The 23,443-nt window shown below is 70.7% G+C and overlaps 1 protein-coding gene across 1 annotated transcript in view; it reads left to right on the top strand.

Moving 5' to 3' along the window:
- Positions 1 to 576: 576 nt before the first annotated feature.
- The window catches only part of LOC139179635 (mucin-19-like), a 42,749-nt gene continuing 19,882 nt past the window's right edge, over positions 577 to 23,443 (top strand). Inside the window, 8 exon segments of the mRNA XM_070779253.1 lie at positions 577 to 637; positions 2,110 to 2,216; positions 2,808 to 3,578; positions 3,927 to 3,963; positions 4,423 to 7,129; positions 7,272 to 10,048; positions 10,144 to 14,243; positions 14,297 to 23,388. Coding sequence (XP_070635354.1) covers positions 577 to 637; positions 2,110 to 2,216; positions 2,808 to 3,578; positions 3,927 to 3,963; positions 4,423 to 7,129; positions 7,272 to 10,048; positions 10,144 to 14,243; positions 14,297 to 23,388 — 19,652 coding nt within the window.

Here is a 23,443-nt window from a genome sequence, read left to right as displayed (position 1 = left end):
CCCATAGACTGTAGTCTACCAGGCTCCTCCATCCATGGGATTTTCCAGGCAAGTGGGTTGCCATTTCCTTCTCCAGGGGATCTTCCTGACCCAGGGATCGAACCCAGGTCTCCTGCACTGCAGGCAGACACTTTACCATCTAAACCAATGGGAGTGAAACTAAGGAGAGGCCCCAGACTCCAGAGTCCAAGGTCTTGGCCAAGTGAGTTCTCTGTCCAGTTTTGCTAGTTCTTGGTGGAGGGCAGGGGAAGGGTAAGGAAGGGAAGTGTCCTAGGAACTGCTCTGAGTGGGCCAGGCATCCTGGGGTTGGGCCACCAGCAGCTCTTCCTGGTTGACACCCCCTGGGCTTGTCTTATCTTCTAGGTAGTCCACCCTCCCTGCAGCAACAGCAGATCCAGGGAGGAGGGGGGAAAGGGGGAAGGTGGAGCCCTGCAAAGGTGAAGCTATGTTCAGCCCCCATGCCCAGCAGGGCAGATAACTTCATCTGGTGCTGCTGTGCACACGTGCGGCCTCCCAGCTGCGATCCCCCGTGCTGGCACTGGCCCTGCTCCCAGCCTCCGCGGCGCCTCCGGACCCATGCAGCTGTTCAGGGTGCTGCGTCTCCTCTGGATGCTCAGGGCCTTCCTGGGGTCCACAGGTAAGGAGGCACGGTGGGGGAGGGCTGTGGAGACCGTCCTGATGTCCCAGGGCAGAGTGTGTGTGTGTGTTTGGGGGGACTCTGAGGTCTAAGGAGCCTGAGGAGGGGTCCCTCAGAGCTCTCTGTGCGGGCAGAACCGGGGAGGGGGAAGGGAGGGAAGCTGGGTCCCAGGGGTGCTGCTCTCTCCCCTGGGACGGAGCAGGTTAGCAGGAGTCCGCGTGCATCAGTTGGATGGGATAACCTCTTTCTGGTCTTCCCAATTGGAGTCAGTTTTTGGAGCTCCCCTTGTCCTGTTGCTCCTGCTCCCCCAGCTCTGATGCTTCCTCCAGCGTGGATTCTCTCTCTCCCTTTGTGCGTGCCTGCTCAGTCACTTCAGTGTTGTCTGCCTCTTGGCGACCCCATGAACTGTAGCCCGTCGGGCTTCTCTGTCCATGGGATTTCGCAGGCAAGAATACTGGAGTGGGTTGCCATTTCCTTCTCCAGGGGATTTTCCCAACGCGGGGATTGAACCCATGCCTCCTGCGTCTCCTGCATTGCAGGCAGATTCTTTACCACTGAGTCCCCGGGGAAGCCCCATCCCTCCCTTTACTTCCGTCCATTCAGCCCTCCTGAGGGACCTGCGTCTGCCCTGGGAACCCCTCCTTTCTCTGGGGCATCTTCACTTTTGGTCACAGTGGCCCCTCCTCCAGCTCTGCCCCTGACTCTCCCACCCCGACCCAGCCCACGTTTCTGGACACAGCTGTCCTTGGCAGGGTGGTGGGGGGAGATCTTGATGGCTCCCAAGACGTTCTGAGTCTAGTTGAGGACATTAACCCCAGAGAGGGCAGGAGGTCTAGGTGTTTCCTGCTCGAAACTGCTGTGTCTGTCGGTCACCCTTAGCGTCTTGAGATCTTTGAGCCTCTCTGGTGAGAGCGGTAACCTGTAAAATGGGGTTGAGGATACTGTATCTGTAGAGAGAAGGGCTCATGTTTGTAGACTAGTTAATCGAGATAGAATAGGTTATAGAAAATACATCTTTTTGGTACCTTTTTAAAAAGAATATTATTTATTTGGTTGAGCCGTGTCTTAGTTTCAGCTTGAGGGGTCTAGTTCCCTGACCATGGATCAAACCCAGACCCCCTGCACTGGGAGCATGGAGCCTTAGTTACTGGCCCACCAGGGAAGTCTCAAAAACATATCTATGTTTGTTATTAACACTCACAGCTACACATTAAGGTCCCCCAGGACTCACGCCTGCCTGCCGAGGTATCTCTTTCTGGAAGTTTCCTTTTCTGTCCTGTCTCTCAGCCTGTGTGTGGTCCTCTCTCCTTGCCCCTCAAACTCAGTGAAGTCTGAGCTTCAGTCTCCATCTTCCCCTTTGGTGTTCTCTTGGCAACTTTCTGCTCTCCCTGGCAACCCTGTCTCCCAGAGTCCATGATGGGTCCCCATCCTCAGCCCAGGTTTGGCTGGGTTCTCTGTCTGTCTCTCCAAAGAGGAGAATCAACCCAGACAGCAGCGGGTCACAGGGAGAGGGGCAGAGGTGGGCCAGAAGGTGGGGCACAGAACCAGAAGGGCTGAAGACTCTGGGCAGCAGGAGAAGGTGGGAGGAAGGAGCAGAGTAAGGGGAACGTGGGTGTGTGAGGAGGAAGGGATGGGAGGAGGCAGGACCTTTGCTGAACCTGCGTGCTCAGCACCGTCATTTCAGGACTATGAGGTCAGTACTCAGACAAGGTGGCCAAGGAATCAAGGGTGTCTCCACTGAAACTTCCCATGGGGAGGCTGCCCTGGGGAGCAGACAGATGTTTTGGCCCTCATATATTTATTATGATTTTAAAACATATTTGTGTATTTGGCTCCGTCTGGTCTTAGTCGAGGCACATGTGATCTTTCAGTTGCGCCACGTGGGATCTTTAGTTGCGTCTTTCGAACTCTTAGTTGCGGCACGTAGGATCTAGTTCCCCAACCAGGGATCAAACCTGGTTCCCCTGCATTGGGAGCGTACAGCCTTAGCCACTGGATCACCAGGGAAGTCCCCAGATGTTGGCCTTTAGAACCTGGAAGGACCCCGGCCCCAAAGTGCTCTGATGGGGGAATAACTAGTGGCACTTCCTACCTTCTGTGACACGTACATGGAACATGGGGAAGTGAGTAAATATGTGGTGTTAAGGTGACGGGCCGACCTACCACTGAGTTCCTCTGTTCTACTGCCAATACAGGAACTTCAGCCACAGCCACATCCACCTCTAATGAGCTTTGGCGCACTGCTCTGAGGAATCCCCCACACTCCAAAGGCACAGCAAAGTGGCCACTGAACACCCCCCAAACTTCTCCCAGTCCTGATGCTAGGGAAAACATACCCAAGACTATCAGCACCTCCCCCCACTCGAAATCCCTGTCTGAGACATTGCTCAAATCACCCATCAATTCCAACCCCCCAACAAGCCCCACGTCCAAGTTTGTCTTCAAGGTTGAAACCACCCCACCTACCATGATCGTCTATATGGGCTCGACAGAGTGCACCAATCCAACGAGCCTCATAATCACCACCACTTACCCCACCACCACCTGTGTGAGCCAGACCCAAGTGTCCTTCCCCAGCTCTCACACCACCGCACCTGGGACAGAGACACCACGGACAACCATCACCAGTACTTATGCCATGTCAACAACCAAGACAGTCACCTCCGCCGTGACCAGTCCCCCCACAGTCACCAGTGCAGGGAAAACTCCCACAACCACGGCCCCACCCTCCTCCTTTGTCCCAACCTCACACACAACCCCAGACACTCTGATCTCCTCTATGACTGGTACCACTAAAAGGGCTACCCCAGCTGCTGCAAGTGTCCACACAACTGTGTCTCCTACCCCGACAATCGTGCCTACCTCTGCTACTACCCCTTCTCTGACGACTAGGAACACCTTGATAACAACAGACAAAAGCTTCTCACCCGCCACCCATACTGTGAGCACTACTTCTCTTCCAGACATGGTCAGTACTTTTAAAACATCCACAGCCACCACTCCAGTACCCACTTCAACTGATATGTTAACAACACCTACAACACCAGTTGTCTCCACTGCCACTGAAGCAACCACGGGAATAGGTACACCAAACACAACTCCTGTGAACATGATGGGCTCCGAGAAAACGACATTCATTCCAATGACTGACATTCCCACAGAAACTCTCACTGACTCAGTTACTTCAGTTTCTCCAGTCATGTCCTCAAGCAGCCCTGCCACATTTACCACATCCAAATCCAGCCCTGTGCCAACCAGCACTGATACACTCTTGACATCCACTACCAAGGGGCCACCCTCCACCACTGTGGCCATGACAGAAAAAGGTGAGACAAGGGACCCAACATCTCATGCTTCTTCCACCAGGAAAACCAAATTTCTTACTACCACTGAGGTTTGTGCAGATTCTGTAACGACAGAGATTACTTCTGCAGCCCCAGTCACACGATCATATACTCTCACAAATACAGTCTTTTATCCAACTACTTCTACTTCAGTGACCACCAATACCTTGATATCACCCATCAGTAAGCATCAGTCTCCATCTGCTTCAACCAGAGACAGGAGCCCTTTCCTCACTCTGACTAACAGATTCCCGAATACCCACACCACTGCTGTCCTTTCAACACACAAGAGAAATTCCACTGGATCCACAACAGAAATCACCATTCCCACGGACATTGCAGACCATGCCACCTCAACCACAGACACTCTGCCCACTTCTTCCATGACAAAAACAAGTGAGAGTTTGAAAACCTACATGTTAACCGCACTCATGCAAACAGCAGCCCCGGCCACCTCCCTCACGGCCACTCGGCCCTCTGCCGCCGCCGCGCACACCACCGGGGCTGCTAGCACCCTCCTGGTGACCACACCCATGCCCACCGCACGGCCCAGCGCTCCGGCCCTCACCTCTTCCACCATCTACCCCGGCGGGAGCACCCTCACTTCCGCATTCACCTCACCCCTCCCGGCCTCCGCCGCGCCGCACACATCCACGACTCTCCCTCCCTCCTCGGTCGGGACGGGAGCCCCCAGCTCCGCGCCCGCCACCACCGAGGCCACATCCGCCGGGCCCGCGGCTCCATCCACCACCGCCACCTCCGCCGTGGCCCTCGGCTCCACACTCGCTCTGGCCAGCCCCTCAGCCACACCCAGCCCCAGCCCCGCGGCCGCGCCCACGGCCGCGGCCACCCCCACCACCGGGATCATCTCCTCCGGCCCCACCACCCCCCGCACACACAGCACCTTCCCTGTCCAGGCAACCTCGGCCAGCACGCCGGCCGCCACCTCCATCTTCACCACTCCCCGCAGCACGGCGACTCCCTTCCGCTCCAGCGCCGTTCCCGCCACATCGCTAGGCGCCTCCTCCCCGGCCCCCGGCAGCACCAGGGCCAGTACCACTCCGGCCGAGGGTGCCAGCCCACCTGCCCCGAGCGCCAGTGTGCCGCCCCCGCACCCCACCACCACGGGGACTCCTCCCAGTGACACCGCTAGCCAGCCTGTCGCCACGGGGGTGCCCTCTCCGCCGTCAGTCACATCCTCCGCCACGCCCAGCAGCACACTCTATGCTCCCGCGTCCACCACCTCCACTCCCGTGGCCACCAGTAGCCCCACCGCGTCCACGGGGGTGCCTCGCTCCCCTCCACCTGCCCCCAGCCCAGAGCCCGCCTCCGCCTCCACCCCGCACACCAGCCCTCTGCCCACCGACATGACCACACTCCCCACCACCCACACCACTGCCGGCCCCTCACCTCCCGCCAGCACGCCCACCGGCTCCACCACGCAGCTCGCCACTCCCAGGGACACCGCAGCCCCGGCCACCTCCCTCACGGCCCCTCTGCCCTCTGCCGCCGCCGCGCACACCACCGGGGCTGCTAGCACCCTCCTGGTGACCACACCCATGCCCACCGCACGGCCCAGCGCTCCGGCCCTCACCTCTTCCACCATCTACCCCGGCGCGAGCACCCTCACTTCCGCAGTCACCTCACCCCTCCCGGCCTCCGCCGCGCCGCACACATCCACGACTCTCCCTCCCTCCTCGGTCGGGACGGGAGCCCCCAGCTCCGCGCCCGCCACCACCGAGGCCACATCCGCCGGGCCCGCGGCTCCATCCACCACCGCCACCTCCGCCGTGGCCCTCGGCTCCACACTCGCTCTGGCCAGCCCCTCAGCCACACCCACCCCCAGCCCCGCGGCCGCGGCCTCGGCCACGCCCGCGGCCGCGGCCACCCCCACCACCGGGATCATCTCCTCCGGCCCCACCACCCCCCGCACACACAGCACCTTCCCTGTCCAGGCAACCTCGGCCAGCACGCCGGCCGCCACCTCCATCTTCACCACTCCCCGCAGCACGGCGACTCCCTTCCGCTCCAGCGCCGTTCCCGCCACATCGCTAGGCGCCTCCTCCCCGGCCCCCGGCAGCACCAGGGCCAGTACCACTCCGGCCGAGGGTGCCAGCCCACCTGCCCCGAGCGCCAGTGTGCCGCCCCCGCACCCCACCACCACGGGGACTCCTCCCAGTGACACCGCTAGCCAGCCTGTCGCCACGGGGGTGCCCTCTCCGCCGTCAGTCACATCCTCCGCCACGCCCAGCAGCACACTCTATGCTCCCGCGTCCACCACCTCCACTCCCGTGGCCACCAGTAGCCCCACCGCGTCCACGGGGGTGCCTCGCTCCCCTCCACCTGCCCCCAGCCCAGAGCCCGCCTCCGCCTCCACCCCGCACACCAGCCCTCTGCCCACCGACATGACCACACTCCCCACCACCCACACCACTGCCGGCCCCTCGCCTCCCGCCAGCACGCCCACCGGCTCCACCACGCAGCTCGCCACTCCCAGGGACACCGCAGCCCCGGCCACCTCCCTCACGGCCCCTCTGCCCTCTGCCGCCGCCGCGCACACCACCGGGGCTGCTAGCACCCTCCTGGTGACCACACCCATGCCCACCGCACGGCCCAGCGCTCCGGCCCTCACCTCTTCCACCATCTACCCCGGCGCGAGCACCCTCACTTCCGCAGTCACCTCACCCCTCCCGGCCTCCGCCGCGCCGCACACATCCACGACTCTCCCTCCCTCCTCGGTCGGGACGGGAGCCCCCAGCTCCGCGCCCGCCACCACCGAGGCCACATCCGCCGGGCCCGCGGCTCCATCCACCACCGCCACCTCCGCCGTGGCCCTCGGCTCCACACTCGCTCTGGCCAGCCCCTCAGCCACACCCACCCCCAGCCCCGCGGCCGCGGCCTTGGCCACGCCCGCGGCCGCGGCCACCCCCACCACCGGGATCATCTCCTCCGGCCCCACCACCCCCCCGCACACACAGCACCTTCCCTGTCCAGGCAACCTCGGCCAGCACGCCGGCCGCCACCTCCATCTTCACCACTCCCCGCAGCACGGCGACTCCCTTCCGCTCCAGCGCCGTTCCCGCCACATCGCTAGGCGCCTCCTCCCCGGCCCCCGGCAGCACCAGGGCCAGTACCACTCCGGCCGAGGGTGCCAGCCCACCTGCCCCGAGCGCCAGTGTGCCGCCCCCGCACCCCACCACCACGGGGACTCCTCCCAGTGACACCGCTAGCCAGCCTGTCGCCACGGGGGTGCCCTCTCCGCCGTCAGTCACATCCTCCGCCACGCCCAGCAGCACACTCTATGCTCCCGCGTCCACCACCTCCACTCCCGTGGCCACCAGTAGCCCCACCGCGTCCACGGGGGTGCCTCGCTCCCCTCCACCTGCCCCCAGCCCAGAGCCCGCCTCCGCCTCCACCCCGCACACCAGCCCTCTGCCCACCGACATGACCACACTCCCCACCACCCACACCACTGCCGGCCCCTCGCCTCCCGCCAGCACGCCCACCGGCTCCACCACGCAGCTCGCCACTCCCAGGGACACCGCAGCCCCGGCCACCTCCCTCACGGCCCCTCTGCCCTCTGCCGCCGCCGCGCACACCACCGGGGCTGCTAGCACCCTCCTGGTGACCACACCCATGCCCACCGCACGGCCCAGCGCTCCGGCCCTCACCTCTTCCACCATCTACCCCGGCGCGAGCACCCTCACTTCCGCAGTCACCTCACCCCTCCCGGCCTCCGCCGCGCCGCACACATCCCCGACTCTCCCTCCCTCCTCGGTCGGGACGGGAGCCCCCAGCTCCGCGCCCGCCACCACCGAGGCCACATCCGCCGGGCCCGCGGCTCCATCCACCACCGCCACCTCCGCCGTGGCCCTCGGCTCCACACTCGCTCTGGCCAGCCCCTCAGCCACACCCACCCCCAGCCCCGCGGCCGCGGCCTCGGCCACGCCCGCGGCCGCGGCCACCCCCACCACCGGGATCATCTCCTCCGGCCCCACCACCCCCCGCACACACAGCACCTTCCCTGTCCAGGCAACCTCGGCCAGCACGCCGGCCGCCACCTCCATCTTCACCACTCCCCGCAGCACGGCGACTCCCTTCCGCTCCAGCGCCGTTCCCGCCACATCGCTAGGCGCCTCCTCCCCGGCCCCCGGCAGCACCAGGGCCAGTACCACTCCGGCCGAGGGTGCCAGCCCACCTGCCCCGAGCGCCAGTGTGCCGCCCCCGCACCCCACCACCACGGGGACTCCTCCCAGTGACACCGCTAGCCAGCCTGTCGCCACGGGGGTGCCCTCTCCGCCGTCAGTCACATCCTCCGCCACGCCCAGCAGCACACTCTATGCTCCCGCGTCCACCACCTCCACTCCCGTGGCCACCAGTAGCCCCACCGCGTCCACGGGGGTGCCTCGCTCCCCTCCACCTGCCCCCAGCCCAGAGCCCGCCTCCGCCTCCACCCCGCACACCAGCCCTCTGCCCACCGACATGACCACACTCCCCACCACCCACACCACTGCCGGCCCCTCGCCTCCCGCCAGCACGCCCACCGGCTCCACCACGCAGCTCGCCACTCCCAGGGACACCGCAGCCCCGGCCACCTCCCTCACGGCCCCTCTGCCCTCTGCCGCCGCCGCGCACACCACCGGGGCTGCTAGCACCCTCCTGGTGACCACACCCATGCCCACCGCACGGCCCAGCGCTCCGGCCCTCACCTCTTCCACCATCTACCCCGGCGCGAGCACCCTCACTTCCGCAGTCACCTCACCCCTCCCGGCCTCCGCCGCGCCGCACACATCCCCGACTCTCCCTCCCTCCTCGGTCGGGACGGGAGCCCCCAGCTCCGCGCCCGCCACCACCGAGGCCACATCCGCCGGGCCCGCGGCTCCATCCACCACCGCCACCTCCGCCGTGGCCCTCGGCTCCACACTCGCTCTGGCCAGCCCCTCAGCCACACCCACCCCCAGCCCCGCGGCCGCGGCCTCGGCCACGCCCGCGGCCGCGGCCACCCCCACCACCGGGATCATCTCCTCCGGCCCCACCACCCCCCGCACACACAGCACCTTCCCTGTCCAGGCAACCTCGGCCAGCACGCCGGCCGCCACCTCCATCTTCACCACTCCCCGCAGCACGGCGACTCCCTTCCGCTCCAGCGCCGTTCCCGCCACATCGCTAGGCGCCTCCTCCCCGGCCCCCGGCAGCACCAGGGCCAGTACCACTCCGGCCGAGGGTGCCAGCCCACCTGCCCCGAGCGCCAGTGTGCCGCCCCCGCACCCCACCACCACGGGGACTCCTCCCAGTGACACCGCTAGCCAGCCTGTCGCCACGGGGGTGCCCTCTCCGCCGTCAGTCACATCCTCCGCCACGCCCAGCAGCACACTCTATGCTCCCGCGTCCACCACCTCCACTCCCGTGGCCACCAGTAGCCCCACCGCGTCCACGGGGGTGCCTCGCTCCCCTCCACCTGCCCCCAGCCCAGAGCCCGCCTCCGCCTCCACCCCGCACACCAGCCCTCTGCCCACCGACATGACCACACTCCCCACCACCCACACCACTGCCGGCCCCTCGCCTCCCGCCAGCACGCCCACCGGCTCCACCACGCAGCTCGCCACTCCCAGGGACACCGCAGCCCCGGCCACCTCCCTCACGGCCCCTCTGCCCTCTGCCGCCGCCGCGCACACCACCGGGGCTGCTAGCACCCTCCTGGTGACCACACCCATGCCCACCGCACGGCCCAGCGCTCCGGCCCTCACCTCTTCCACCATCTACCCCGGCGCGAGCACCCTCACTTCCGCAGTCACCTCACCCCTCCCGGCCTCCGCCGCGCCGCACACATCCCCCCCTCTCCCTCCCTCCTCGGTCGGGACGGGAGCCCCCAGCTCCGCGCCCGCCACCACCGAGGCCACATCCGCCGGGCCCGCGGCTCCATCCACCACCGCCACCTCCGCCGTGGCCCTCGGCTCCACACTCGCTCTGGCCAGCCCCTCAGCCACACCCACCCCCAGCCCCGCGGCCGCGGCCTCGGCCACGCCCGCGGCCGCGGCCACCCCCACCACCGGGATCATCTCCTCCGGCCCCACCACCCCCCCGCACACACAGCACCTTCCCTGTCCAGGCAACCTCGGCCAGCACGCCGGCCGCCACCTCCATCTTCACCACTCCCCGCAGCACGGCGACTCCCTTCCGCTCCAGCGCCGTTCCCCGCCACATCGCTAGGCGCCTCCTCCCCGGCCCCCGGCAGCACCAGGGCCAGTACCACTCCGGCCGAGGGTGCCAGCCCACCTGCCCCGAGCGCCAGTGTGCCGCCCCCGCACCCCACCACCACGGGGACTCCTCCCAGTGACACCGCTAGCCAGCCTGTCGCCACGGGGGTGCCCTCTCCGCCGTCAGTCACATCCTCCGCCACGCCCAGCAGCACACTCTATGCTCCCGCGTCCACCACCTCCACTCCCGTGGCCACCAGTAGCCCCACCGCGTCCACGGGGGTGCCTCGCTCCCCTCCACCTGCCCCCAGCCCAGAGCCCGCCTCCGCCTCCACCCCGCACACCAGCCCTCTGCCCACCGACATGACCACACTCCCCACCACCCACACCACGGCCGGCCCCTCGCCTCCCGCCAGCACGCCCACCGGCTCCACCACGCAGCTCGCCACTCCCAGGGACACCGCAGCCCCGGCCACCTCCCTCACGGCCCCTCTGCCCTCTGCCGCCGCCGCGCACACCACCGGGGCTGCTAGCACCCTCCTGGTGACCACACCCATGCCCACCGCACGGCCCAGCGCTCCGGCCCTCACCTCTTCCACCATCTACCCCGGCGCGAGCACCCTCACTTCCGCAGTCACCTCACCCCTCCCGGCCTCCGCCGCGCCGCACACATCCACGACTCTCCCTCCCTCCTCGGTCGGGACGGGAGCCCCCAGCTCCGCGCCCGCCACCACCGAGGCCACATCCGCCGGGCCCGCGGCTCCATCCACCACCGCCACCTCCGCCGTGGCCCTCGGCTCCACACTCGCTCTGGCCAGCCCCTCAGCCACACCCACCCCCAGCCCCGCGGCCGCGGCCTCGGCCACGCCCGCGGCCGCGGCCACCCCCACCACCGGGATCATCTCCTCCGGCCCCACCACCCCCCGCACACACAGCACCTTCCCTGTCCAGGCAACCTCGGCCAGCACGCCGGCCGCCACCTCCATCTTCACCACTCCCCGCAGCACGGCGACTCCCTTCCGCTCCAGCGCCGTTCCCGCCACATCGCTAGGCGCCTCCTCCCCGGCCCCCGGCAGCACCAGGGCCAGTACCACTCCGGCCGAGGGTGCCAGCCCACCTGCCCCGAGCGCCAGTGTGCCGCCCCCGCACCCCACCACCACGGGGACTCCTCCCAGTGACACCGCTAGCCAGCCTGTCGCCACGGGGGTGCCCTCTCCGCCGTCAGTCACATCCTCCGCCACGCCCAGCAGCACACTCTATGCTCCCGCGTCCACCACCTCCACTCCCGTGGCCACCAGTAGCCCCACCGCGTCCACGGGGGTGCCTCGCTCCCCTCCACCTGCCCCCAGCCCAGAGCCCGCCTCCGCCTCCACCCCGCACACCAGCCCTCTGCCCACCGACATGACCACACTCCCCACCACCCACACCACGGCCGGCCCCTCGCCTCCCGCCAGCACGCCCACCGGCTCCACCACGCAGCTCGCCACTCCCAGGGACACCGCAGCCCCGGCCACCTCCCTCACGGCCCCTCTGCCCTCTGCCGCCGCCGCGCACACCACCGGGGCTGCTAGCACCCTCCTGGTGACCACACCCATGCCCACCGCACGGCCCAGCGCTCCGGCCCTCACCTCTTCCACCATCTACCCCGGCGCGAGCACCCTCACTTCCGCAGTCACCTCACCCCTCCCGGCCTCCGCCGCGCCGCACACATCCACGACTCTCCCTCCCTCCTCGGTCGGGACGGGAGCCCCCAGCTCCGCGCCCGCCACCACCGAGGCCACATCCGCCGGGCCCGCGGCTCCATCCACCACCGCCACCTCCGCCGTGGCCCTCGGCTCCACACTCGCTCTGGCCAGCCCCTCAGCCACACCCACCCCCAGCCCCGCGGCCGCGGCCTCGGCCACGCCCGCGGCCGCGGCCACCCCCACCACCGGGATCATCTCCTCCGGCCCCACCACCCCCCGCACACACAGCACCTTCCCTGTCCAGGCAACCTCGGCCAGCACGCCGGCCGCCACCTCCATCTTCACCACTCCCCGCAGCACGGCGACTCCCTTCCGCTCCAGCGCCGTTCCCGCCACATCGCTAGGCGCCTCCTCCCCGGCCCCCGGCAGCACCAGGGCCAGTACCACTCCGGCCGAGGGTGCCAGCCCACCTGCCCCGAGCGCCAGTGTGCCGCCCCCGCACCCCACCACCACGGGGACTCCTCCCAGTGACACCGCTAGCCAGCCTGTCGCCACGGGGGTGCCCTCTCCGCCGTCAGTCACATCCTCCGCCACGCCCAGCAGCACACTCTATGCTCCCGCGTCCACCACCTCCACTCCCGTGGCCACCAGTAGCCCCACCGCGTCCACGGGGGTGCCTCGCTCCCCTCCACCTGCCCCCAGCCCAGAGCCCGCCTCCGCCTCCACCCCGCACACCAGCCCTCTGCCCACCGACATGACCACACTCCCCACCACCCACACCACGGCCGGCCCCTCGCCTCCCGCCAGCACGCCCACCGGCTCCACCACGCAGCTCGCCACTCCCAGGGACACCGCAGCCCCGGCCACCTCCCTCACGGCCCCTCTGCCCTCTGCCGCCGCCGCGCACACCACCGGGGCTGCTAGCACCCTCCTGGTGACCACACCCATGCCCACCGCACGGCCCAGCGCTCCGGCCCTCACCTCTTCCACCATCTACCCCGGCGCGAGCACCCTCACTTCCGCAGTCACCTCACCCCTCCCGGCCTCCGCCGCGCCGCACACATCCACGACTCTCCCTCCCTCCTCGGTCGGGACGGGAGCCCCCAGCTCCGCGCCCGCCACCACCGAGGCCACATCCGCCGGGCCCGCGGCTCCATCCACCACCGCCACCTCCGCCGTGGCCCTCGGCTCCACACTCGCTCTGGCCAGCCCCTCAGCCACACCCACCCCCAGCCCCGCGGCCGCGGCCTCGGCCACGCCCGCGGCCGCGGCCACCCCCACCACCGGGATCATCTCCTCCGGCCCCACCACCCCCCGCACACACAGCACCTTCCCTGTCCAGGCAACCTCGGCCAGCACGCCGGCCGCCACCTCCATCTTCACCACTCCCCGCAGCACGGCGACTCCCTTCCGCTCCAGCGCCGTTCCCGCCACATCGCTAGGCGCCTCCTCCCCGGCCCCCGGCAGCACCAGGGCCAGTACCACTCCGGCCGAGGGTGCCAGCCCACCTGCCCCGAGCGCCAGTGTGCCGCCCCCGCACCCCACCACCACGGGGACTCCTCCCAGTGACACCGCTAGCCAGCCTGTCGCCACGGGGGTGCCCTCTCCGCCGTCAGTCACATCCTCCGCCACGCCCAGCAGCACACTCTATGCTCCCGCGTCCACCACCTCCACTCCCGTGGCCACCAGTAGCCCCACCGCGTCCACGGGGGTGCCTCGCTCCCCTCCACCTGCCCCCAGCCCAGAGCCCGCCTCCGCCTCCACCCCGCACACCAGCCCTCTGCCCACCGACATGACCACACTCCCCACCACCCACACCACGGCCGGCCCCTCGCCTCCCGCCAGCACGCCCACCGGCTCCACCACGCAGCTCGCCACTCCCAGGGACACCGCAGCCCCGGCCACCTCCCTCACGGCCCCTCTGCCCTCTGCCGCCGCCGCGCACACCACCGGGGCTGCTAGCACCCTCCTGGTGACCACACCCATGCCCACCGCACGGCCCAGCGCTCCGGCCCTCACCTCTTCCACCATCTACCCCGGCGCGAGCACCCTCACTTCCGCAGTCACCTCACCCCTCCCGGCCTCCGCCGCGCCGCACACATCCACGACTCTCCCTCCCTCCTCGGTCGGGACGGGAGCCCCCAGCTCCGCGCCCGCCACCACCGAGGCCACATCCGCCGGGCCCGCGGCTCCATCCACCACCGCCACCTCCGCCGTGGCCCTCGGCTCCACACTCGCTCTGGCCAGCCCCTCAGCCACACCCACCCCCAGCCCCGCGGCCGCGGCCTCGGCCACGCCCGCGGCCGCGGCCACCCCCACCACCGGGATCATCTCCTCCGGCCCCACCACCCCCCGCACACACAGCACCTTCCCTGTCCAGGCAACCTCGGCCAGCACGCCGGCCGCCACCTCCATCTTCACCACTCCCCGCAGCACGGCGACTCCCTTCCGCTCCAGCGCCGTTCCCGCCACATCGCTAGGCGCCTCCTCCCCGGCCCCCGGCAGCACCAGGGCCAGTACCACTCCGGCCGAGGGTGCCAGCCCACCTGCCCCGAGCGCCAGTGTGCCGCCCCCCGCACCCCCACCACCACGGGGACTCCTCCCAGTGACACCGCTAGCCAGCCTGTCGCCACGGGGGTGCCCTCTCCGCCGTCAGTCACATCCTCCGCCACGCCCAGCAGCACACTCTATGCTCCCGCGTCCACCACCTCCACTCCCGTGGCCACCAGTAGCCCCACCGCGTCCACGGGGGTGCCTCGCTCCCCTCCACCTGCCCCCAGCCCAGAGCCCGCCTCCGCCTCCACCCCGCACACCAGCCCTCTGCCCACCGACATGACCACACTCCCCACCACCCACACCACGGCCGGCCCCTCGCCTCCCGCCAGCACGCCCACCGGCTCCACCACGCAGCTCGCCACTCCCAGGGACACCGCAGCCCCGGCCACCTCCCTCACGGCCCCTCTGCCCTCTGCCGCCGCCGCGCACACCACCGGGGCTGCTAGCACCCTCCTGGTGACCACACCCATGCCCACCGCACGGCCCAGCGCTCCGGCCCTCACCTCTTCCACCATCTACCCCGGCGCGAGCACCCTCACTTCCGCAGTCACCTCACCCCTCCCGGCCTCCGCCGCGCCGCACACATCCCCGACTCTCCCTCCCTCCTCGGTCGGGACGGGAGCCCCCAGCTCCGCGCCCGCCACCACCGAGGCCACATCCGGCGGGCCCGCGGCTCCATCCACCACCGCCACCTCCGCCGTGGCCCTCGGCTCCACACTCGCTCTGGCCAGCCCCTCAGCCACACCCACCCCCAGCCCCGCGGCCGCGGCCTCGGCCACGCCCGCGGCCGCGGCCACCCCCACCACCGGGATCATCTCCTCCGGCCCCACCACCCCCCGCACACACAGCACCTTCCCTGTCCAGGCAACCTCGGCCAGCACGCCGGCCGCCACCTCCATCTTCACCACTCCCCGCAGCACGGCGACTCCCTTCCGCTCCAGCGCCGTTCCCGCCACATCGCTAGGCGCCTCCTCCCCGGCCCCCGGCAGCACCAGGGCCAGTACCACTCCGGCCGAGGGTGCCAGCCCACCTGCCCCGAGCGCCAGTGTGCCGCCCCCGCACCCCACCACCACGGGGACTCCTCCCAGTGACACCGCTAGCCAGCCTGTCGCCACGGGGGTGCCCTCTCCGCCGTCAGTCACATCCTCCGCCACGCCCAGCAGCACACTCTATGCTCCCGCGTCCACCACCTCCACTCCCGTGGCCACCAGTAGCCCCACCGCGTCCACGGGGGTGCCTCGCTCCCCTCCACCTGCCCCCAGCCCAGAGCCCGCCTCCGCCTCCACCCCGCACACCAGCCCTCTGCCCACCGACATGACCACACTCCCCACCACCCACACCACTGCCGGCCCCTCGCCTCCCGCCAGCACGCCCACCGGCTCCACCACGCAGCTCGCCACTCCCAGGGACACCGCAGCCCCGGCCACCTCCCTCACGGCCCCTCTGCCCTCTGCCGCCGCCGCGCACACCACCGGGGCTGCTAGCACCCTCCTGGTGACCACACCCATGCCCACCGCACGGCCCAGCGCTCCGGCCCTCACCTCTTCCACCATCTACCCCGGCGCGAGCACCCTCACTTCCGCAGTCACCTCACCCCTCCCGGCCTCCGCCGCGCCGCACACATCCACGACTCTCCCTCCCTCCTCGGTCGGGACGGGAGCCCCCAGCTCCGCGCCCGCCACCACCGAGGCCACATCCGCCGGGCCCGCGGCTCCATCCACCACCGCCACCTCCGCCGTGGCCCTCGGCTCCACACTCGCTCTGGCCAGCCCCTCAGCCACACCCACCCCCAGCCCCGCGGCCGCGGCCTCGGCCACGCCCGCGGCCGCGGCCACCCCCACCACCGGGATCATCTCCTCCGGCCCCACCACCCCCCGCACACACAGCACCTTCCCTGTCCAGGCAACCTCGGCCAGCACGCCGGCCGCCACCTCCATCTTCACCACTCCCCGCAGCACGGCGACTCCCTTCCGCTCCAGCGCCGTTCCCGCCACATCGCTAGGCGCCTCCTCCCCGGCCCCCGGCAGCACCAGGGCCAGTACCACTCCGGCCGAGGGTGCCAGCCCACCTGCCCCGAGCGCCAGTGTGCCGCCCCCGCACCCCACCACCACGGGGACTCCTCCCAGTGACACCGCTAGCCAGCCTGTCGCCACGGGGGTGCCCTCTCCGCCGTCAGTCACATCCTCCGCCACGCCCAGCAGCACACTCTATGCTCCCGCGTCCACCACCTCCACTCCCGTGGCCACCAGTAGCCCCACCGCGTCCACGGGGGTGCCTCGCTCCCCTCCACCTGCCCCCAGCCCAGAGCCCGCCTCCGCCTCCACCCCGCACACCAGCCCTCTGCCCACCGACATGACCACACTCCCCACCACCCACACCACTGCCGGCCCCTCGCCTCCCGCCAGCACGCCCACCGGCTCCACCACGCAGCTCGCCACTCCCAGGGACACCGCAGCCCCGGCCACCTCCCTCACGGCCCCTCTGCCCTCTGCCGCCGCCGCGCACACCACCGGGGCTGCTAGCACCCTCCTGGTGACCACACCCATGCCCACCGCACGGCCCAGCGCTCCGGCCCTCACCTCTTCCACCATCTACCCCGGCGCGAGCACCCTCACTTCCGCAGTCACCTCACCCCTCCCGGCCTCCGCCGCGCCGCACACATCCACGACTCTCCCTCCCTCCTCGGTCGGGACGGGAGCCCCCAGCTCCGCGCCCGCCACCACCGAGGCCACATCCGCCGGGCCCGCGGCTCCATCCACCACCGCCACCTCCGCCGTGGCCCTCGGCTCCACACTCGCTCTGGCCAGCCCCTCAGCCACACCCACCCCCAGCCCCGCGGCCGCGGCCTCGGCCACGCCCGCGGCCGCGGCCACCCCCACCACCGGGATCATCTCCTCCGGCCCCACCACCCCCCGCACACACAGCACCTTCCCTGTCCAGGCAACCTCGGCCAGCACGCCGGCCGCCACCTCCATCTTCACCACTCCCCGCAGCACGGCGACTCCCTTCCGCTCCAGCGCCGTTCCCGCCACATCGCTAGGCGCCTCCTCCCCGGCCCCCGGCAGCACCAGGGCCAGTACCACTCCGGCCGAGGGTGCCAGCCCACCTGCCCCGAGCGCCAGTGTGCCGCCCCCGCACCCCACCACCACGGGGACTCCTCCCAGTGACACCGCTAGCCAGCCTGTCGCCACGGGGGTGCCCTCTCCGCCGTCAGTCACATCCTCCGCCACGCCCAGCAGCACACTCTATGCTCCCGCGTCCACCACCTCCACTCCCGTGGCCACCAGTAGCCCCACCGCGTCCACGGGGGTGCCTCGCTCCCCTCCACCTGCCCCCAGCCCAGAGCCCGCCTCCGCCTCCACCCCGCACACCAGCCCTCTGCCCACCGACATGACCACACTCCCCACCACCCACACCACTGCCGGCCCCTCGCCTCCCGCCAGCACGCCCACCGGCTCCACCACGCAGCTCGCCACTCCCAGGGACACCGCAGCCCCGGCCACCTCCCTCACGGCCCCTCTGCCCTCTGCCGCCGCCGCGCACACCACCGGGGCTGCTAGCACCCTCCTGGTGACCACACCCATGCCCACCGCACGGCCCAGCGCTCCGGCCCTCACCTCTTCCACCATCTACCCCGGCGCGAGCACCCTCACTTCCGCAGTCACCTCACCCCTCCCGGCCTCCGCCGCGCCGCACACATCCACGACTCTCCCTCCCTCCTCGGTCGGGACGGGAGCCCCCAGCTCCGCGCCCGCCACCACCGAGGCCACATCCGCCGGGCCCGCGGCTCCATCCACCACCGCCACCTCCGCCGTGGCCCTCGGCTCCACACTCGCTCTGGCCAGCCCCTCAGCCACACCCACCCCCAGCCCCGCGGCCGCGGCCTCGGCCACGCCCGCGGCCGCGGCCACCCCCACCACCGGGATCATCTCCTCCGGCCCCACCACCCCCCGCACACACAGCACCTTCCCTGTCCAGGCAACCTCGGCCAGCACGCCGGCCGCCACCTCCATCTTCACCACTCCCCGCAGCACGGCGACTCCCTTCCGCTCCAGCGCCGTTCCCGCCACATCGCTAGGCGCCTCCTCCCCGGCCCCCGGCAGCACCAGGGCCAGTACCACTCCGGCCGAGGGTGCCAGCCCACCTGCCCCGAGCGCCAGTGTGCCGCCCCCGCACCCCACCACCACGGGGACTCCTCCCAGTGACACCGCTAGCCAGCCTGTCGCCACGGGGGTGCCCTCTCCGCCGTCAGTCACATCCTCCGCCACGCCCAGCAGCACACTCTATGCTCCCGCGTCCACCACCTCCACTCCCGTGGCCACCAGTAGCCCCACCGCGTCCACGGGGGTGCCTCGCTCCCCTCCACCTGCCCCCAGCCCAGAGCCCGCCTCCGCCTCCACCCCGCACACCAGCCCTCTGCCCACCGACATGACCACACTCCCCACCACCCACACCACGGCCGGCCCCTCGCCTCCCGCCAGCACGCCCACCGGCTCCACCACGCAGCTCGCCACTCCCAGGGACACCGCAGCCCCGGCCACCTCCCTCACGGCCCCTCTGCCCTCTGCCGCCGCCGCGCACACCACCGGGGCTGCTAGCACCCTCCTGGTGACCACACCCATGCCCACCGCACGGCCCAGCGCTCCGGCCCTCACCTCTTCCACCATCTACCCCGGCGCGAGCACCCTCACTTCCGCAGTCACCTCACCCCTCCCGGCCTCCGCCGCGCCGCACACATCCACGACTCTCCCTCCCTCCTCGGTCGGGACGGGAGCCCCCAGCTCCGCGCCCGCCACCACCGAGGCCACATCCGCCGGGCCCGCGGCTCCATCCACCACCGCCACCTCCGCCGTGGCCCTCGGCTCCACACTCGCTCTGGCCAGCCCCTCAGCCACACCCACCCCCAGCCCCGCGGCCGCGGCCTCGGCCACGCCCGCGGCCGCGGCCACCCCCACCACCGGGATCATCTCCTCCGGCCCCACCACCCCCCGCACACACAGCACCTTCCCTGTCCAGGCAACCTCGGCCAGCACGCCGGCCGCCACCTCCATCTTCACCACTCCCCGCAGCACGGCGACTCCCTTCCGCTCCAGCGCCGTTCCCGCCACATCGCTAGGCGCCTCCTCCCCGGCCCCCGGCAGCACCAGGGCCAGTACCACTCCGGCCGAGGGTGCCAGCCCACCTGCCCCGAGCGCCAGTGTGCCGCCCCCGCACCCCACCACCACGGGGACTCCTCCCAGTGACACCGCTAGCCAGCCTGTCGCCACGGGGGTGCCCTCTCCGCCGTCAGTCACATCCTCCGCCACGCCCAGCAGCACACTCTATGCTCCCGCGTCCACCACCTCCACTCCCGTGGCCACCAGTAGCCCCACCGCGTCCACGGGGGTGCCTCGCTCCCCTCCACCTGCCCCCAGCCCAGAGCCCGCCTCCGCCTCCACCCCGCACACCAGCCCTCTGCCCACCGACATGACCACACTCCCCACCACCCACACCACTGCCGGCCCCTCGCCTCCCGCCAGCACGCCCACCGGCTCCACCACGCAGCTCGCCACTCCCAGGGACACCGCAGCCCCGGCCACCTCCCTCACGGCCCCTCTGCCCTCTGCCGCCGCCGCGCACACCACCGGGGCTGCTAGCACCCTCCTGGTGACCACACCCATGCCCACCGCACGGCCCAGCGCTCCGGCCCTCACCTCTTCCACCATCTACCCCGGCGCGAGCACCCTCACTTCCGCAGTCACCTCACCCCTCCCGGCCTCCGCCGCGCCGCACACATCCCCGACTCTCCCTCCCTCCTCGGTCGGGACGGGAGCCCCCAGCTCCGCGCCCGCCACCACCGAGGCCACATCCGCCGGGCCCGCGGCTCCATCCACCACCGCCACCTCCGCCGTGGCCCTCGGCTCCACACTCGCTCTGGCCAGCCCCTCAGCCACACCCACCCCCAGCCCCGCGGCCGCGGCCTCGGCCACGCCCGCGGCCGCGGCCACCCCCACCACCGGGATCATCTCCTCCGGCCCCACCACCCCCCGCACACACAGCACCTTCCCTGTCCAGGCAACCTCGGCCAGCACGCCGGCCGCCACCTCCATCTTCACCACTCCCCGCAGCACGGCGACTCCCTTCCGCTCCAGCGCCGTTCCCGCCACATCGCTAGGCGCCTCCTCCCCGGCCCCCGGCAGCACCAGGGCCAGTACCACTCCGGCCGAGGGTGCCAGCCCACCTGCCCCGAGCGCCAGTGTGCCGCCCCCGCACCCCACCACCACGGGGACTCCTCCCAGTGACACCGCTAGCCAGCCTGTCGCCACGGGGGTGCCCTCTCCGCCGTCAGTCACATCCTCCGCCACGCCCAGCAGCACACTCTATGCTCCCGCGTCCACCACCTCCACTCCCGTGGCCACCAGTAGCCCCACCGCGTCCACGGGGGTGCCTCGCTCCCCTCCACCTGCCCCCAGCCCAGAGCCCGCCTCCGCCTCCACCCCGCACACCAGCCCTCTGCCCACCGACATGACCACACTCCCCACCACCCACACCACTGCCGGCCCCTCGCCTCCCGCCAGCACGCCCACCGGCTCCACCACGCAGCTCGCCACTCCCAGGGACACCGCAGCCCCGGCCACCTCCCTCACGGCCCCTCTGCCCTCTGCCGCCGCCGCGCACACCACCGGGGCTGCTAGCACCCTCCTGGTGACCACACCCATGCCCACCGCACGGCCCAGCGCTCCGGCCCTCACCTCTTCCACCATCTACCCCGGCGCGAGCACCCTCACTTCCGCAGTCACCTCACCCCTCCCGGCCTCCGCCGCGCCGCACACATCCCCGACTCTCCCTCCCTCCTCGGTCGGGACGGGAGCCCCCAGCTCCGCGCCCGCCACCACCGAGGCCACATCCGCCGGGCCCGCGGCTCCATCCACCACCGCCACCTCCGCCGTGGCCCTCGGCTCCACACTCGCTCTGGCCAGCCCCTCAGCCACACCCACCCCCAGCCCCGCGGCCGCGGCCTCGGCCACGCCCGCGGCCGCGGCCACCCCCACCACCGGGATCATCTCCTCCGGCCCCACCACCCCCCGCACACACAGCACCTTCCCTGTCCAGGCAACCTCGGCCAGCACGCCGGCCGCCACCTCCATCTTCACCACTCCCCGCAGCACGGCGACTCCCTTCCGCTCCAGCGCCGTTCCCGCCACATCGCTAGGCGCCTCCTCCCCGGCCCCCGGCAGCACCAGGGCCAGTACCACTCCGGCCGAGGGTGCCAGCCCACCTGCCCCGAGCGCCAGTGTGCCGCCCCCGCACCCCACCACCACGGGGACTCCTCCCAGTGACACCGCTAGCCAGCCTGTCGCCACGGGGGTGCCCTCTCCGCCGTCAGTCACATCCTCCGCCACGCCCAGCAGCACACTCTATGCTCCCGCGTCCACCACCTCCACTCCCGTGGCCACCAGTAGCCCCACCGCGTCCACGGGGGTGCCTCGCTCCCCTCCACCTGCCCCCAGCCCAGAGCCCGCCTCCGCCTCCACCCCGCACACCAGCCCTCTGCCCACCGACATGACCACACTCCCCACCACCCACACCACTGCCGGCCCCTCGCCTCCCGCCAGCACGCCCACCGGCTCCACCACGCAGCTCGCCACTCCCAGGGACACCGCAGCCCCGGCCACCTCCCTCACGGCCCCTCTGCCCTCTGCCGCCGCCGCGCACACCACCGGGGCTGCTAGCACCCTCCTGGTGACCACACCCATGCCCACCGCACGGCCCAGCGCTCCGGCCCTCACCTCTTCCACCATCTACCCCGGCGCGAGCACCCTCACTTCCGCAGTCACCTCACCCCTCCCGGCCTCCGCCGCGCCGCACACATCCCCGACTCTCCCTCCCTCCTCGGTCGGGACGGGAGCCCCCAGCTCCGCGCCCGCCACCACCGAGGCCACATCCGCCGGGCCCGCGGCTCCATCCACCACCGCCACCTCCGCCGTGGCCCTCGGCTCCACACTCGCTCTGGCCAGCCCCTCAGCCACACCCACCCCCAGCCCCGCGGCCGCGGCCTCGGCCACGCCCGCGGCCGCGGCCACCCCCACCACCGGGATCATCTCCTCCGGCCCCACCACCCCCCGCACACACAGCACCTTCCCTGTCCAGGCAACCTCGGCCAGCACGCCGGCCGCCACCTCCATCTTCACCACTCCCCGCAGCACGGCGACTCCCTTCCGCTCCAGCGCCGTTCCCGCCACATCGCTAGGCGCCTCCTCCCCGGCCCCCGGCAGCACCAGGGCCAGTACCACTCCGGCCGAGGGTGCCAGCCCACCTGCCCCGAGCGCCAGTGTGCCGCCCCCGCACCCCACCACCACGGGGACTCCTCCCAGTGACACCGCTAGCCAGCCTGTCGCCACGGGGGTGCCCTCTCCGCCGTCAGTCACATCCTCCGCCACGCCCAGCAGCACACTCTATGCTCCCGCGTCCACCACCTCCACTCCCGTGGCCACCAGTAGCCCCACCGCGTCCACGGGGGTGCCTCGCTCCCCTCCACCTGCCCCCAGCCCAGAGCCCGCCTCCGCCTCCACCCCGCACACCAGCCCTCTGCCCACCGACATGACCACACTCCCCACCACCCACACCACTGCCGGCCCCTCGCCTCCCGCCAGCACGCCCACCGGCTCCACCACGCAGCTCGCCACTCCCAGGGACACCGCAGCCCCGGCCACCTCCCTCACGGCCCCTCTGCCCTCTGCCGCCGCCGCGCACACCACCGGGGCTGCTAGCACCCTCCTGGTGACCACACCCATGCCCACCGCACGGCCCAGCGCTCCGGCCCTCACCTCTTCCACCATCTACCCCGGCGCGAGCACCCTCACTTCCGCAGTCACCTCACCCCTCCCGGCCTCCGCCGCGCCGCACACATCCACGACTCTCCCTCCCTCCTCGGTCGGGACGGGAGCCCCCAGCTCCGCGCCCGCCACCACCGAGGCCACATCCGCCGGGCCCGCGGCTCCATCCACCACCGCCACCCTCCGCCGTGGCCCTCGGCTCCACACT

The sequence above is a fragment of the Bos indicus genome, chromosome 25 (assembly GCF_029378745.1).
Source record: "Bos indicus isolate NIAB-ARS_2022 breed Sahiwal x Tharparkar chromosome 25, NIAB-ARS_B.indTharparkar_mat_pri_1.0, whole genome shotgun sequence".
Lineage (NCBI taxonomy): Eukaryota > Metazoa > Chordata > Mammalia > Artiodactyla > Bovidae > Bos > Bos indicus.
This window is presented reverse-complemented; position numbering and strand designations above follow the sequence as displayed.